General features: G+C 35.1%; 1 protein-coding gene across 1 annotated transcript; it reads right to left on the reverse strand.

Annotated features, from left to right (window-relative positions):
• Positions 1-2,156: 2,156 nt before the first annotated feature.
• Positions 2,157-3,178, reverse strand: LOC141680565 (uncharacterized). Its single transcript, XM_074486757.1, has 2 exons — positions 2,656-3,178; positions 2,157-2,560 (listed from the first exon to the last, which is right to left on the reverse strand). Exons 1-2 carry the CDS (start codon positions 3,176-3,178, stop codon positions 2,157-2,159), a joined length of 927 nt encoding a protein of 308 aa, XP_074342858.1.
• Positions 3,179-18,255: the final 15,077 nt, after the last annotated feature.

Here is an 18,255-nt window from a genome sequence, read left to right on the forward strand (position 1 = left end):
TAAGTCATCCACGTATACACCAATTATCAAACTTTCTCCTCCTTCACTCCTAGTATAGACTGCATGTTCGTGAGGACACTTATTAAACCCCATGTCTTCTAAACACTTGTTTAATTTAGCATACCAGGCTCTTGGGGCCTGACGTAATCCATACAACGCCTTAACCAATTTATACACCATATTTTCCTTTCCTGGCTTCACAAATCCTTCTGGCTGCATAATATATACATCTTCTTGTAACTCCCCATTTAGAAAAGCTGATTTTACGTCTAGATGATGAACTTGCCAGCCATATTTTGCAGCTAATGCCAGCAACAAACGAACAGTTTCTGGACGCGTAACAGGTGCAAAAACTTCTTCAAAATCTATACCCTGTCTTTGTACATACCCATTTGCTACCAGCCTCGCTTTGTGCTTCACAACTTCACCATCCACATTTCTTTTGAGCTTATACACCCATTCCAAACCAATCGGTCTGTGTCCTGAGGGCAATTCTACGAGCTTCCAGGTGTCGTTCTTTTCGATAGCTTCTATTTCACTCCTCATCGCATCCTTCCAAGCTCTCTCTTTTGCAGCTTGGTTATATGTTGTTGGTTCCTCAATGCCCAGAAATAGCAGTTCTTCTTCAAGTTCCACCTCTTCCGTATTTTCATAAATGTCACTTAATGACCTGAATCTCTTAGATGTACTGCTTGCGTCGGATTCCTCAGAGATGTCCTCACTTGTTTCAAATGATGTTGATGACTGGATAGGAGTTTCTTCTGTCATAGCTTCTCATGTGACCTCATCATCTAGTCCGTCAATAGAGAATTGAATATGAGCCCTTCCATCCTGCTCATGTGCATTCTCTGTAGTGGTATTCCAGTTCCACGACTTAGACTCCACAAATACAACATCCCTGCTTACTAAGACTCTCTTCTCGTCTGGATCATAAAGTCGATGGTTTTGTACCAGGCTCTCTTCCCAAATAGACAACATACTTGCTCTGATCATCTAATTTTTTGTGTGAATGCTTGGTATCTTCATATGCACAGCTGCCAAAAATCCTGATATGACTGATATCAGGTTTTGACCCGTACCATGCTTCATATGGTGTGTAAACCGATAGAGCACGTGTAGGTAATCTATTAAGAACATATACAGCATGTCGTACAGCCTCAGCCCAAAACTCTGATGAAACCTGCTTCTCTTTTAGAAAACTTCTGGCCATTGCCACAACGGTTCTGTTCCTCCGTTCCACCACGCCATTCTGCTGCGGGGAATATGGAGCAGTATAGTGTCTGAGAATTCCAGCATCTTCACAATAGCTCGTGAATTGTGACGAACAAAATTCACCCCCTCTGTCCGTACGAAAAGTCTTGATCCTTTTCTCAGACCCATTCTCAACGAGTGCTTTAAATTTTTTAAACGTCTCAAAAGCTTCATCTTTAGTTGACAAAAAATAAACCCACATGATGCGACTGAAATCATCTACTAAAAGCATAAAATACCTCTTTCCAGATGGCGTTGGTGGTGATATCGGCCCACATATGTCACCATGAACCAACTCAAGTGCTTTATTGGACATATAATTCGAATGACTTGGAAAAGAGTTCCTCATTTGCTTGGCCATTAGACACCCCTTGCATGCTTCCTTAGATGCACTAGCTTTGGCAGCCCCATTGCCATGTTATTTCTTTCCATCAGACTTAATGCATTGAAATTTACATGTCCCAGCGAGAATGCCAGAGCCACGACTTTTCTTCCGTCTTCGAGAGTAAGCAAACACTCTGTGATTCCTCTAGCACGACACCTCCAGCACTCTGTGAATCCTCTAGCAAAATCTTATACAAACGATTCGCTGATCTCTGAACCTTCATTAGCAGTCTTCCATCACTTTCATATACCCATAAGAATTCTCCCTCTAGCACTACCTTATTCCCTTGTTCTGACATTTGTCCAAGGCTCAAGATATTGCTGCATAAAGTTGGAATATAGAACACATTATTAAAAACCTTTACTTCTCCTGTTTTGCACTTGAACGAGATTGATCCTTTCCCTTTAATGTCTACAGTCGACCCATCTCTAAATTTTACTCCCCCTGTCACAGCTTCGTCTAATTTCAAAAATTTTGTTTTGTCTCCCGTCATGTGGTTACTCGCACCATTATCTAAATATTACAGTTGTGAGAACTTTCTTTCTTTCTCGGTTGGCTCCAACTTAGGCTTAACATTTTCTTCATTTAGAAGCACCATCCTTGTTTTTTTCTCATCCAATTCAGACAACAATAGCGCCGGTTCATCATCCTTGATTTGTACCAAGTTTGCTTCTGATTTGTGGTTCCTCTCTCTTCGTGGTCGTTTGCACTCTGCAGCATAGTGCCCTGTCACGTTACAGTTAAAGCACCTCACAGTACTTCTATCACGTCCAGCACCGTCTCCCCTGTTCTGGTATGCTCGCCCACTTCGTCCCCTAAAGCTTGACTGACCATCTGCAGATTCCTTGTTGCTTCTCTTCAACCAGTCCTCTCGAATGAGTAAAAGCTTGTCTTCACCCTTTTCGCGTTTAATCCATTCCTCCTCTGTCAATAATAACTTGTTTCCTCCAGTCTTAGTTTTACTTTTCAATCTCTCCTCGTGTATCGTAGCGACCCAATGGCTTCTTCAACTGACATACTCTCCAAGTCCCCAAACTGCTCAATTGTAGAAGCAATCTGTAGAAACCTAGATGGAACAGCATGAAGTAGCTTCTTGACGACATACGCTTCGCCCATTTCTTCTCCCAAAGCTCGAATAGTAGACACCAGACCATTCAGTTTCATGTAAAAGTCTTCAAGTTGTTCACTATCATCCATACGAAGTGACTCAAACTCCGCCTTTAACGTTTGGATCTTGGCCCTTTTCACCCTATCAGCTCCCTGGCACATCAATCTGATAGCTTCCCATCCTTCCTTCGCTGTTTTTTTATCAGCTATTGACAACAGCATATCCTCAGGTATGCCCTGGTAAATCATAGCCAAGGCAACCTTATCAATCTTGTCATCCAGCGGTGCCTTTGCATCACTTGGTTCCATAGCAGTCCACACTCCTTGAGCTTGCATAAAGACCTTCATCTTCAATGCCCATGATGTGTAGTTACTCTTTGCTAACACTGGATAGGTTAAACCTATCGATCCCGCCTTTGCCTTACCTGTGTCCATTTCTTAGTCTTGGTCGTGAGTATTTCTGATATCTTGCTCTGATACCAAATGTAGAATCAAGATATATAAATACACAAAACAAATGATAAAATAAACTGGGACAATTTTAATGAACTGACAAAATACAGTCACAGAGCTTCATGAAATTACATGTAACGAAATATAAAGTAGCTGACAGTTATCAACTCCTAAAAACAAGTAACTAGTCTCCTACAACTACTTCACTACTTCCACGATCCTACAAATACTGAAACTAATCCTATAACCATTTCTCAGCTACACACAAGGACACCTACCGCTGACTTATTCAAATGATCAAAAGGGAGCCAAATTTAAATTACTACCAACATGATTTACATGAGAATGTTGCACAACAATGGGAGTGGCTTCATGGAGATGCTAAAGATACAGAGAGACAAGAAAAATGGGAGCTGTATAACAGTAATGTGTCTTGGTGATGCTTTTACTGAAATATTGCAGTTACAGGGTATAAATTCTTCCAATTATATAGAGTATAGGGCTATTGGATTTATAACATTACGGCCTTGTTATGGTTATGGTCAAGTTGTTTATGACATTCCAGTTGATGCTATGATTTATGTTAAGGATCCAGGACCTTTGAAGCAGTGTCGCCGCTAGCGTTTCAGACGTGCCATTGGCTCCTTGTTCTACTTGATCAAACGTTAAAATTTAGTGTAGGACATAAGTGAAAGTGATCCTGCTTTAGACGTAACAGAGGAGTTTGGATTTTCTTGATTTATTATTGTAGTTTTTTCTATATTTCTGTATGGGTGTTTGCATTATGTATGTCCAGTTAAGTACTGTATGATCCAACAGACCTACTAATAAACTTGTTGAATTGCAAATTTGTTGTTAACTTGACATATCAAAAAGAAATGGAAGCACAACTGCACAAGGTACATAAATTATTGAATGGCAGAATGATGCAATAATACAGATTATGATGTACTTGCTTGCTGCTTAATTAGGCTTAAGTAGGTAACCAACCAAACCCAGTGAAACTAATCCTTGTCAACCAAATACTTATTCTAATAGATTTGGTCATAATACATATTAAGCTAGTCAAATTTTAAACTTAAAATCATATCCTAATACATGTCTCTCTCAAACAACATAAATACAAATTGATAGCAAACAAGATTATAAATTGCATGTTTATAAACACAATGGACCTAGTAGTCTTCAATTCAATGGACTAGGAGAGAGTCCCTAGCTCAACTAATCTCACATGGAGAAACTTTTGTTTTCAACTAACTTTAATTGTGTTTTCCTACTCTCTTAGGCATATACTATAATAGTATTATGCTAATTTAGCTCCACTGATTGCTATTAATATTCTTAATTTAATTGTTCGTAGGTTTATATAGGTGATCAACTATTCTAACCACTTGTTCTGTTCATCTGTTTTCTCTTTTCTATTCAAATATCCGGCAGCCAACACTATTATTTCAGGGGCGTCACTAGGAATTCCGGTTACTGGGGTCAATATTAAATATATTATTATAATTATTATTTTCGAATGGGGTCAAAAACAAAATTTACTAGAAAAATATTTTTTATATTTAAAAAAAAATGATAAGTTTAATGGGGTCAGCCGTCACCGCCAGCTATATATTGGCTACGCCATGGAGAATTTGAGTTCGAATCGACTTATCAAAATGATCAATAACATAAATTTAAATATTTTATATAATATTTTCTCTTCGTAACCTTGATTTAGGGGTCTTCCATGGGAAAATCCTTTTATAAAGACTTGAATACACGGTTCAATTGCTTAATACTAGGAAAAAGATTCTAAGTTAATGATACAAAATCATTATGTTTAGAGCCTCCCATCACATAATTTACTTAAAAATTCTAAAAAAAATTGCACAGGAAAATGATTGCGTTGAGTTGAGGAGGTAGTTTTAGCTTGCACGCTTTACTCATGCAATAATTCAAGAATGAAAAGTAGTTATTGTAGTTATTGTGTCTCATTTGATTTCAGACGAAAATGCTTATGAGAACTATTAGTCCATTATTACCACCTCAATGGGGCATAGCCGCATACGTACGGTAGATACGTCGAGGTAACCAACATCGTTTTATGTTAGTTACTTTTAGTCCTTATACACATTTGAAACTCGACTTAAGTACATCCGACAAATCATATGTGTCGTGTATTTTTATATCATTTTCATGTTTTATGTATTTAAATGTTAAATTTAAAATTGACCTGTTTAGAATTTGTATATACTAGTTGATAACCCGTGCTTTGCACGGGCCTGAAATTTAAAATTAAAATAATAATATCATGTTATTATTTGCATAAAACTGAAACTCATAATCCGTGTAAAATACATATCTAAATATAAAAGATAAAATGTTATTAAAATATGTAGTTAAAAAAATCGAAATTAAGCCTAACTCTAAAATTTCATCGTATAGTTCTAGTTATGCATGCACCTAATTATTTACTAATACGATTATTTTAAAGTAAACCGACGTTTGGATATTCAGAAACAAATAAAAATTGAAGGAAAATAAAATTTACAGAGAGTTGAAGTTATTTTTTGTCAGTTGAGATTTTATTACATAAAATTTTAAAAATAGTTGTATAATTTTTTTAGTGAGTACCAAGATTTAGGATTTAAATATGGTTTCAAATATTAGTATAGATAGTTGATACTCCCTCCATCCCAAAAAACATCTCATGTTTTAACTTTTTACACTATTAATGGTAAGCGATTAACTACTAATTTACGTCTAATAAGATCAAATATATTTATGAGTGATCTTGTTGGATTCGTATTTATGAGTATTTTAATACAATGAAGTTTTTATATTTAATACTAATACGAAACTAAAGATATTAACAATCAAAAGTATGCATTGTTAAACGTGCTTAACACAAAAAGGAAAAGTATTTAGGGACATAGGGAGTAGTTGATAACCCCTACGAAACACGGGCCCGAGACTAAAAATATCGAATTAATATTAGTGGAGAATTATTCATAATCTGTGCGAAACATGAATTAAAATTAATATATTAATATCAAGTATTAAATTGGTACATGCAAAAATAGTTATGTGGTTAAAAAGAATCGAATCAATTATAAAATTTTCCACTATAATTCTAGTTTTGTATTGTTTTACTTGATATAGAAATCTAACATATTAGTTTTATTTTTGTGAAACGAATTATATCTCTATCTTACGAACCAAATATTTGTTCTTTAGATAATTTAATATTAATTAATATTATTTGATAATTATCTTATAATTAGCCTTTTCAATATTGTTTATTTAATATTACCTAATTATTGATAAAAATTAATTTATAAATTAAAAGTAAATAGATGTTATTAAACTTAATTTAATATTACTTAAAATAATCTAAATACAACCTATAAATTTGTTATTGTTAAAATATGTTTTTTAATTTTAAGTAAATAAACGTTGTGATGGACAGTAACAAATGCGATCGTTAAATCAATAATTTTCAGTTTAAAAGTTAATAAATATTACTAAAGTCATTTATTATTACTTAATTATTTTTAAAATAATATTATCCAATTTAAAAGTAAACACACACTAGGATTGACACTAACTAATAGAAAATAAAGTTTACAGAGAATAGAAGTCAATTCGTGTTTATAGTTTACTTTGCAGTTAATAGTTTTTCAAAATAAAAATAAATATATGTTATTTTACTTAATTTAACGTAACTTAATAAATTTCTTATATAATTTATAAATAAATAAAGTTTACAGAGAATCTAAGTCAATTAGTTTGCAAAGAAAAATAAAATTTACAAGGAATGGAAGTCGATTTGTAATATATAAGTGATGATGTCAAAGATCACTGAAGATAACAATATCATTAGTGTCCCTGATCAAAGTATGAAGCAAGTCAAATGGACATCTAATCTAAGGAGGAGATTAATGAACTGTTATTTTTAGTAATCAGCTAAGCTTGGGGTCAACCCTAAGTAAGTTGTATTGTTATCTTAATTTGTATTTTGTACTTATAACATTTAAAGTCTGTAAAAATGCAAAGGAGCAGACTGGAATTTTTTTCCTAAAACAGTATCAAGCCTAAGGATTCTATCTGGAAGAATATCAAGAAGATCATGCCTCAGAAGAATTTTGAAGAAGTTTGGAGTTGAATAGATTTGTTTGGAGAAAAATACTTTAAGTCAAGATCTCTACAAGTCACAGATTTAATGTTATAGAGTAGTCATTCGAGAACTCCAGAATGACTTATCGAGAAGTCAGGAAAGCTACTAGAGAACTCAGGAAGATATCGACAAACCAAATTGAAGACATGAAGATTGGAGATATCGACAAGTCATTTCTTCACTAGAGAAAACAAGTTTACATTCATTAGAGAACTCTGAGTTATCGATAAGTCAAGTTCCACTAGAGAACTCAGAGATATCGATAAGTCAAAATTCACTAGAGATCTCAAAGATATCGACAAGTTAAAATTCACTAGAGGACTCTGAGATATCGACAAGTTAAATTTGACTAGAGAACTCTGAGATATCGACAAGTCAAGAAGCTACTAGAGAACTAAGAGTTATTGATAAGTCAAAGTGAAGATGTGAAGACTAGAGATCTCGACAAGCCCAAAATTCTCTTATAGAGAACTGAAGACCTCTAGAAGCCAAACTAAATATAGAGTACTAGAGATCTCGATAAGACAATATACTTATCGAGATGTCAAGTGTTTTATAGACCTAAACTGGAGATCTCGAGGTACAATCTCAAAGTACAAAATTGCAGATCAGTTCAATATCCAAGATAAACAATCAACAAATAATCCAAACAGTTGGATTGACAAGTCTACAAAAAGAAGCTTGAAGAATGGGTAAGATCAATGGTAAAGATTAACTAACAGAGGAAGATTAAAGTGAACACGGGATGCTAAAGATATGCTAAGCCAGAAATGGAAGATATACTTTTCTATAAATAGAAATGACAAGTGACAGTTTAGAAAAGTTAATAACATGTCTTATTACACACTGTGTAAACCAACAGTTAACTGAGTTATAAAGTTAACACTGGTCCTTAGTCAGTTGTAACAATTTAGATCAAATTTCTTGTAACACTCTCAAGAAGAAGCTAAGCTCTTTATCAACAAAGAGCCTAGAAATTTTGTAACAAAACAGTCTTAATTTTAATATAAAATTAAGTGAGTTTAGAAGATTTGTGTTCTTTATTTTCTGCAAGCTCAAATTCTGCATGAACACATTTCATTACAAGAATTAATTTACTTTGTTCAACCATAAACATTCAAGAAAAGCCTAAAAACAGTAAAATACATTCACCCAACCCCCCTCTATGTGTTATTCATTTCCTAACAAATGGTATCAGAGCAAAATCTGAAAGTAAACAGATTCAAGATCTTGGAAGAATGAATACACAGAAAATCAGTAGCATCAAAATTCCTACATTTGACAAAGCTAACTACACTCTTTGGAAAAAAATGATGTTGTTCATCAAGATGGCCAATCCACTCTACATTCAGATCCTCAAAAATGGACCCTTCATTCCTATGGTTAGAGTTGAGGAATTTACAGATGGAGATATGGTTATTCCAGCTCATTATGCTCCAAAAGATCCTTCTGAGTATAGTGACCCTGAAAAGGAGAAAGTTACCCTGGATAGCAGCTTGCAACTAATATTGATTGAGTCACTTTATAATGTGATGTACAACTACATTGTCACCTGTAACACTTTCAAGTAAATATGGGAAAGATTGAGATACTCTGTGAGGGAACTGAGGAAGTTAGGTCAAATCAGAAAAGGACATTGATTTCACAGTATGAGGGTTTCATGGCTAAGCCAAAGGAAAGCATTACTAATGTGTTTGAAAGATTCAACAAGCTGATAAATGAATTGCAGCTTCATGACAAATACTATGAAACTGAAGAAGTGAATCTAAAGTTCTTGCTTACTCTCCCTGATCATTCGAAACAGAAAATCTCAGCAATTAGGGAAGGGAGAGACTTGAGCAGAATAACTCTGAAAGTTCTATATGAAATTCTCAAAACATATGAACTAGAGATGATTCAAAGGCAATCGTCGAGATCTGGTCAAGGACATGTTGTGGATGGCTCAAGTACTTTAATTGTAAATGAAAGCCAAACATCCAATGATGAACCAAAATCACAAATTCCAGTTGCATCGACAAGTGAGCAAAGAACAAATGACTCACAGGAACAAGTCATTCTGGAACTGGAAAAAGATGAGTTCTATACTCTTGAAGAACTAGATGAGTTAGATCAGTCAATGGCCTATTCGGCTAGAAAATTCTCTAACATTAGAGTAAAGAAGCCAAGATACTTCAAAAGTAAAGGACAGTCTTTCAACAATGACAGCAGCTGGAAGGAAAAAGGGAAGTACAATTCTGATAGCAAGAATGGCTACAAAACTGGATCTGTTGACAGATCTAAGATAAGATGCTTTAGTTGTAATGAACTAGGCCACTTTGCTACAGAATTCAGGAAACCCAAGAAGGCAAAGAAAGATAAAGCTTATCTTGAACTTGAAGCAAAGTATGAAGCTCTTCTGAAAAAACAGCAAAGCAAAGCTTATATTGCAGAAGGTAAAAGTTGGGATGACTCTGAAAATGATGAAGATGAAGAACTTGGAAACTATGCACTCATGGCCTTGGAGCAAGGATAATCATCCTCATCTAAATCACATGTACCAACTCTTACCTCCACTGATTTAAATATGAATCAATATAAGGAAACTGTTGAAAAGATGAGAACAGAAATGTTTCACATTCATACAAGCATGGTTGTTGCTAATGAAAAAGTTAGCATATTAACAAAGTTGAATGAGAAGCTTGAAAGTGAAAAATAAGAAACTGAATTGTTGATAGTGGAGCTTGAAGCCTTGAAACAAGAAAATGGTTATCTGAAGAACAAGCTCAAGTGTGCAAATGAGATTGAGGCTGTGCTAAGGGAAAAACTGGAGAAAAATGAAGTAAAGTTGAAGTCCTTTCGGAATGTATCTGAATTGGTTGGTCAGTACCATGAGAAAAACAAATCATGTGCAAACATTGCTATTGGTCTTGATTATGATGCCTTGAACAACAAAAAGAAAAACATAAGTGACGGAGGAAAAGCAACAGAGAGTGAAAATGTTACAGCAATGCTGAGAAATGTTGGGTCACCTGTGTTCAAGACTTGTGAAGTGAACTTCAGTGAAGAAGAATTGATCATCAAGCAAGAAATTGCAGATGAGGATAATGAAAAGAAAAATGCAAATTCAACTCAATCTTCCAAGGCTGAAGAAAATCTCATGGACAATCAAAGTACCAAGACTCCTGTCAAAGAAACAAAGATTGAAGATGCAAGAAAGAAGAAGAAAAATAGAAATGGGAGAATAGGGATAAGCAAAAGCAATAATCTGACTTATGTTGCCGATAATCCTGGAAAGAATTATGAAAAATGTGGCTCTGGAAATCATCTAACTCGCCATTGTAAAAAGGTTGTTAGTAAGCCAACTGAAGAAGCTTGCAAATACAATGAAGCGGATTTAAATGATACCTACTCATTCTGTGATAAGTTTGACTGCATCCCTTGCAACTTGAAAGTGATAAAGAGTTGCCACAAACTGAGAGTAGACCTTAAAGAAACAAAACTTGAGTCTACATCAGAAAGGGAAAATGCACAACAATCATTGAACTCTATTTTATCTGAAACAACTCACTCTACTTCTGCTAAATCAGTTAACAAGAAGAAAGTACCCGACACTGCTTGGGTCACTAAACACACCTGAATCTCATTGTGTGCAGGGAAAAGTAAATAAAGTCATATGGATCATTGAAAGTGGTTGTTCCAGACATATGACAGGTGATTTCCAGACATATGACAGGTGATAAGACCCTGCTATCACAGTTTGAGGAGAAAGCTGGCCCATTGGTGACCTTTGGAGACAAAGCAAAGGATTCACAACGGGATATGGAAAGATTGTTTCTGAAAATATTGTCATTGATGATGTAGTACTAGTAGATGGTCTTGAAGTGAATCTTCTCAGTGTTAGCCAATTTGCAGACAAAGGCTTTGAATTCAATGAAGAAGAATGCACTTTTATCAGCAAGAAAACTGGTGAAGTTGCTCTGAAAGGAGTAAGGAAATGAAGCTTGTTTGTTGCAGACTTGGACTCAACAAATAAGGATGGTATTTGATGCTTCTACACCAAGGCGTCTGAAGAATAAAGTAAGCTATGGCATAAGAAGCCGTCTCACTTGAATTTCAAGGCAATTAACAACTTAGTTAAAAAGGAGTTAGTAAGAGACATGCCTAAACTGGAATTTGCTCAAGTTGAAGTTTGTGAAGCTTGTCAGAAAGGAAAGATGAAAAGATCTAGTCACAAGTCAAAAACTGTGAATTCTATAAGTGCACCCTTGCAACTTATTCACATGGACTTATTTGGGCCAGTGAATGTCTTATCAATTTCAAGGAACAAATATGCACTTGTGATGGTGGATGATTTCTCAAGATACACTTGGGTAGAGTTCATGTACTCTAAAGATGAAACTCCACACATCATAATTGAGCTTATCAAAAAGATAGAAAAACAGGCTGAAGATTATAATTGTGTGAAAAGATTGAGAAGTGACAATGGAACAGAATTCAGAAATGCTACATTAAGTGAATTCTGCAAAGGCAGAGGCACTGTTCAAGAATTCTCAGTTGCTAGAACATCTCAACAAAATGGAGTAGTTGATAGAAAGAATAGAACATTGGTTGAAGCTGCCAGGACAATGCTGCAAGATGCCAAGTTGCCAACAAGTTTCTGGGAAGAGGCTGTTAACACTGCATGTTATACTCAGAACAGATATCTCATTAACAAGGCACATGGAAAGTCACCCTACTCAATCATGTCTAAGAGAAAGCCTACTCTAAAGCATCTTCATATGTTTGGAAGCAAGTGTTACATTTTGAAAGACAACTCTGAATATGTGGAAAAATTTGACTCAGAGGTTTTGGAAGCAATTTTTCTGGGATATTCACTGGAAAGAACAACCTACAAAGTTTATGTGATTGATAAAAAGAAGATTATGGAGAGCACATATGTGACCTTTGATGATGACAAGTGTCCAGGATTGCAATGCCTTGATGATAATGAAGCTGAAGCCATTGCATTTGAAAACCTCAACATTGATAGTGATTCTGATGGAGAAGATGAAGTTAATGCACAATAGATGATGAATGAAGAGACTACTGAACAGGAAAATCATGGGAATGAAAGCTCATCTCAAACACCTGAATTTGATAGCACAAACTCAGGGGGAGAAAGGGAAGAAGGATCTACCAGTCATACCAATTATGAAGAAAATGATGAAGACACAAGTCAACAAACTCACACAAGGAAGTGGGATAGAAGTCACTCTAGAAAAGCAATTATTGGTGATCCTACTATTGGTGTGAGGACTAAAAGTGCAACTGCTAATGAGTGCCTACATGCATGTTTTCTGTCTCAAGTAGAACCTAAGAAAATTGATGAAGCTCTACTGGATCATGACTGGATATCTGTCATGCAGGAAGAGCTGAATCAGTTTGAAAGAAGCAAAGTCTGGAAGTTAGTTCCTGCACCAAAGAATAGAAGCATTATTGGAACAAAATGGGTGTTCAGGAATAAAATGGATGAAAATGGTATAGTTACCAGAAATAAAGCAAGGTTGGTTGCAAAAGGCTACTCACAAGAAGAAGAAATTGATTATGATGAAACTTTTTTCTCCAGTTGCAAGACTTAAAGCTATAAGAATTTTCCTAGCATTTGATGCACATTCAAACTTTAAAGTGTATCAAATGGATGTTAAAAGTGCCTTTCTAAATGGTGAGCCAGAATAAGAAGTTTATGTGCAACAGCCTCCTGGCTTCGAGGATCCAAAATTTCCAAATTTTGTGTACAAGTTACTCAAGGCTCTATATGGACTAAAACAGGCACCTAGAGCTTGGTATGACACACTATCAGATTTTCTACTGAAGCATGGTTTTACTAGAGGAACCATAGACAAGACTCTCTTCTACAAGAAACATGGTGAAGATATGATCCTAGTTCAGATTTATGTGGATGATATCATCTTTAGTTCTACTAATGAGAAACTTTGACAAAGATTCTCCAAGCTTATGCAAAGTGAATATGAAATGAGTATGATGGGGGAACTGAGTTACTTCCTTGGACTTCAAGTCAGTCAAAGAAGTGATGGTATCTTCATCAGCCAAACTAAATATGTCAAAGATCTATTGAAAAAGTTTGGAATGGTTGATTGTTCACCTGCATCTACACTTATGTCTACAGCAACAAAGTTGGATGAAGATAAAAAGGGCAAGAGTGTAGATATCTCAAGCTATATAGGGATGATTGGATCATTGCTTTATTTAATAGCAAGTAGACCAGACATCATGTTTGCAACATGTCTATGTGCAAGATTTCAAACCAATCCAAAAGAATCACATTTGATGGCTGTAAAGAGGATTTTCGGATATTTGAAGGGAACTCCAAACTTGGGATTATGGTATCCTTAGGGAACTGGTTTTGGAGCTGTTGGTTACACAGATGCAGATTTTGTTGGATGCAGGGTTGACCGAAAGAGTATCATTGGAAGCTGTCAATTTCTTGGACAAAGACTTGTATCTTGGTATAGCAAGAAACAACAATTTGTATCAACTTCTACAGCTGAAGCTGAATACATAGCTGCAGGAAGTTGTTGTGCTCAAGTGCTTTGTATTAGAAATTAGCTAATGGATTATGGCCTAGTGTTACACAAAATTCCTATTATGTGTGACAATACTAGTGCTATATCTATAGTAGCTAATCCAGTTAATCATTCTAGGACAAAGCACATTGATGTAAGGTATCATTTCATCAGAGAACATGCTACAAATGGTACCATTGATGTAAGGTATCATTCTAGAATTAGTTCAGTCCACTTTTTGGACGAACTGGGTATTTATTCGACATCTCGAAAGAGTAATTTAAAATGACTTCTCGATATGTATTTCATTTCTTAAAATGACTTCTGGATAGACAAACTCCAAATGTCTATTTTTTAGTTCTCCACAAGTCATTTACTTTTACTATAAATACCCAGACTTCTCGATACATATTTTAACTTGGAATTTCTCAAAATTCTAAGCAAACTCAATATTTATTAATTCGTATCCTAAATATATGAAGTTAATAAATAACATATCAAAAGAAGCAAAAAGTATGAAAAACTGAAATAATTTAATTCATAAATTATGTTCAGCAAAATACTTTTGACATACTTTGTCTATAATTACTTAGACTTATTGACACATTTACGTGCTTATGTGCAATTTTTTTTAAAATGTGGAATATGTTAGTCTACCGTAAGTAGACTAGTACATTATATGTGATGTTTTAAGAATGCTGATAATAGTTAAATTTATTTGACTATATGTTAATTATGTGTTTTGAATTTATTCAAAATAATTCCTTATCAGTATTTGTTTTGATGAGTTAGCTAGTGAAATATTTTGCTGATAGGAAGGGTTACTTTTTGTGTAGAGAGTACTTGTTTATTTGCATGGAGAATAGTTAACCTAGAAAGTGAACTAAAATTCTTGAGTACTTGCATGGGGAATAGTAACTAGTCACTACTAACTGTCTAGATACTCGTAAAGTATGTTTGAGTGATTATTACACTTATTAAACGGGCAATTCAAGAGTCTCTTGGTTTCTTTCTTTTCTCCTTATATAAATTAAAACCCTTCACTCTTCATTATTCATCACTACTTTCTTTCTCAACAAACATCCTAATTTCAAAACTCACTTCTTATTCATCTCTCTCTCTAATGGCTGCCCCAGTCTTCTACAAGCTTGTAAATGGAGTTTATCAACCCGCTCATCATTTGGCTGACAACCAAATCTACTATGACCCTTTCGGACTGCGTGTCCGCATCAGGGGGATTGTTTGCAGCCCCTTTGATATTCCACTTGACGTCTTTGACGAACTCTCGTGGGACGATCAGATAAACTTCCTTTTCTTTGAGGGAGAAGTCTCTCTGGAGCAGGAGAGACGTGCCATGGTGGCTGAGTAGCAACGTCTTGCTGCTCTGGAGTTGCTGGAGAGAATCATTTCTCTTGCACACTCCATGTCCAGAGCGGGGTAAGGAGGATAGAGGCCGAGAAGAAGAAGCAGTAGTTAGGATTATGATTTACTTGTTGAAATATATATCTTAATGTACTCTATTTCCATTATTAATGAAAATTCTACTTCTTCTCTATCATTTTTTTGTAATGATTGCTATGTGTTTATAACTGAATTGATTATTATCTTTTCTGTAATAATACTTGCAACTAAATATCTTACAATGCATATGTCTAATTAAACTCCAAAAAGTTACATATGTTCAATGCATTACAGGTCCAACACAATCTATTCAGACAACAACAGGAAATTCAGATAATCAATCAACTGGTATTTGTGCTAAACTACAGCTAAAACATTTCAAAACCAAACTGCAGTTCACTCAGGCACATCAACACAAACACAAACTCAAACACAATCCCACTCAGGTGACTCTCAAAAGAAACATGTTTTATAAAAGGACATAAACTTCAAAATGTTCTTCAGTTGTTTTATTATTTGAGAAAAGAAACCACCACAAACATTGGAAATTCATCAGTTTTCACTAAGATCCCATAAATATCTCTAATGCACCTTCATGTGAAAAACAGTCTTCACAGACTAAAAGGTTTGAGGATAGTACTCCTGAGGGGGAGCTATCTAAATCCTCTTCAGTTCAATTAGAGGTTCCTCAAGAAGGAACAACTCCCCTCATAACTCTAGCAAAAGCTGCCTTAGCAGTCAAAGCTAGAAGTATAATTGCCTATGATAATGTCATGAGAAAGGAAAGTATAGCACATTTAAGTGCCAATGTGTTGCAAGACACACAAGGGTTTGAGACTGGTGTACATGACAGTAACCCAGTCATATCCCCTCCAATTAAATTGGAGATTCCCACTAGAAGTGGAACCACAGAGTAATCTGTGAGTTAAACTGTGACCCTAGTCACAGGTGTTTCTGATGAACCATCCACCTCACAACCTCAAACTGGCATTCACTCTTCTGATAAATGAGTATGATTAGACCTATATGGATTACCCCTAATCATATGATCACAGACAACTCTTCTCGGCCACCTCTTATTTTCGTAAGTCAAACAATAATTGAGCCTTTCATGTGAGGATGAGAGAAAAGATTGAGAGAAAAAACAGAAAATAAGAGAGGCAGGATCCTTCCTGGCAAAAGGAGAGGTAGATGAGTGTCTGGATTTAGTAATCCTTGTGAGAAAACTCTTACTCTTAAAAGTTATGAGACTAGTGCAGTGAGAAGTAGTGAAACTATTTATTCAAAAGAATAGAGAGCTTAGGACTTTTGTTACTGACAGACTTCTTCTGTAAATCTAAGTAAAACTCTTATTCCACTTGATGAACTCTTTACTACAGATATCACTGAAGCTTGAAGCTGCAGACAGTGTTCTAAATGGACAATGATAAAAGCTTGAACAATGTGCATCTAGCTGGATCTTTCTACCTGGAGATAATGTCAAAAAGGGGGAGAATATTTCTATATGTACAAACAGCTGGATGGATGTTGCCAGACACTAATACCCTCTTCTTGATAAAGGGAGGGAAGAGTAACTCTATATGCAATTCACAAAAGAAGAAAAGTTGGGGGAGATTAACTTATGCATTTAGTTAGAGTTTTGACATCATCTATAAGAACTTGTGCATAATTCCATAATGAACAAGTTGGGGGAGATTGTAATATATAAGTGATGATGTCAAAGATCACTGAAGATAACAATATCATTAGTGTCCCAGATCAAAGTATGAAGCAAGCTAAATGGATATCTGATCTAAGGAGGAGATTAATGAACTGTTATTTTTAGTAATCAGCTAAGTTTGGGGTAAACCCTAAGTAAGTTGTATTGTTATCTTAATTTGTATTTTGTGCTTGTAACATTTAAAGTCTGTAAAAATGTAAAGGAGCAGACTGAAGTCTTTTTTCTAAAACGGTATCAAGCCTAAGAATTCTATCTGGAAGAAGATCAAGAAGATCATGCCTCAGAAGAATTTTGAAGAAGTTTGGAGTTGAATAAATCTGTTTCGAGAAAAATACTTTTAGTCAAGATCTCTACAAGTCACAGATTTAATGTTATAGAGAAGTCATTCGAGAACTCCAGAAGGGATTATCGAGAAGTCAGGAAAGCTACTAGAGAACTCAGGAAGATATCGACAAACCAAATTGAAGACGTGAAGATTGGAGATATCGACAAGTCATTTCTTCACTAGAGAACTCAGAGTTATCGACAAGTCTACATTCATTAGAGAACTCTGAGTTATCGATAAGTCAAGTTCCACTAGAGAACTCAGAGATATCGATAAGTCAAAATTCACTAGAGAACTCAGAGATATCGACAAGTTAAAATTCACTAGAGGACTCTGAGATATCGACAAGTTAAATTTGACTAGAGAACTCTGAGATATCGACAAGTCAAGAAGCTACTAGAGAACTAAGAGTTATCGATAAGTCAAAGTGAAGATGTGAAGACTAAGAGATCTCGACAAGCCCAAAATTCTCTTATAGAGAACTGAAGACCTCTACAAGCCAAACTAAATATAGAGTACTAGAGATCTCGATAAAACAATATACTTATCGAGATGTCAAGTGTTTTATAGACCTAAACTGGAGATCTCGAGTTACAATCTCAAAGTACAAAATTGGAGATCAGTTCAATATCCAAGATAAATAATCAACAAACAATCCAAACAGCTGGATTGACAAGTCTACAAAAAGCAGCTTGAAAAATGTGCAAGATCAATGGTAAAGATTAACTGACAGAGGAAGATTAAAGTGAACACGGGATGCTAAAGATATGCTAAGCCAGAAATTGGAAGATCTACTTTTTTATAAATAGAAATGACAAGTGACAGTTTAGAAAAGCTAATAGCATGTATTATTACACACTGTGTAAACCAACAGTTAACTGAGTTATAAAGTTAACATTGGTCCTTAGT

The sequence above is a fragment of the Apium graveolens genome, chromosome 8 (genome assembly GCF_009905375.1).
Source record: "Apium graveolens cultivar Ventura chromosome 8, ASM990537v1, whole genome shotgun sequence".
Taxonomy (NCBI): domain Eukaryota; kingdom Viridiplantae; phylum Streptophyta; class Magnoliopsida; order Apiales; family Apiaceae; genus Apium; species Apium graveolens.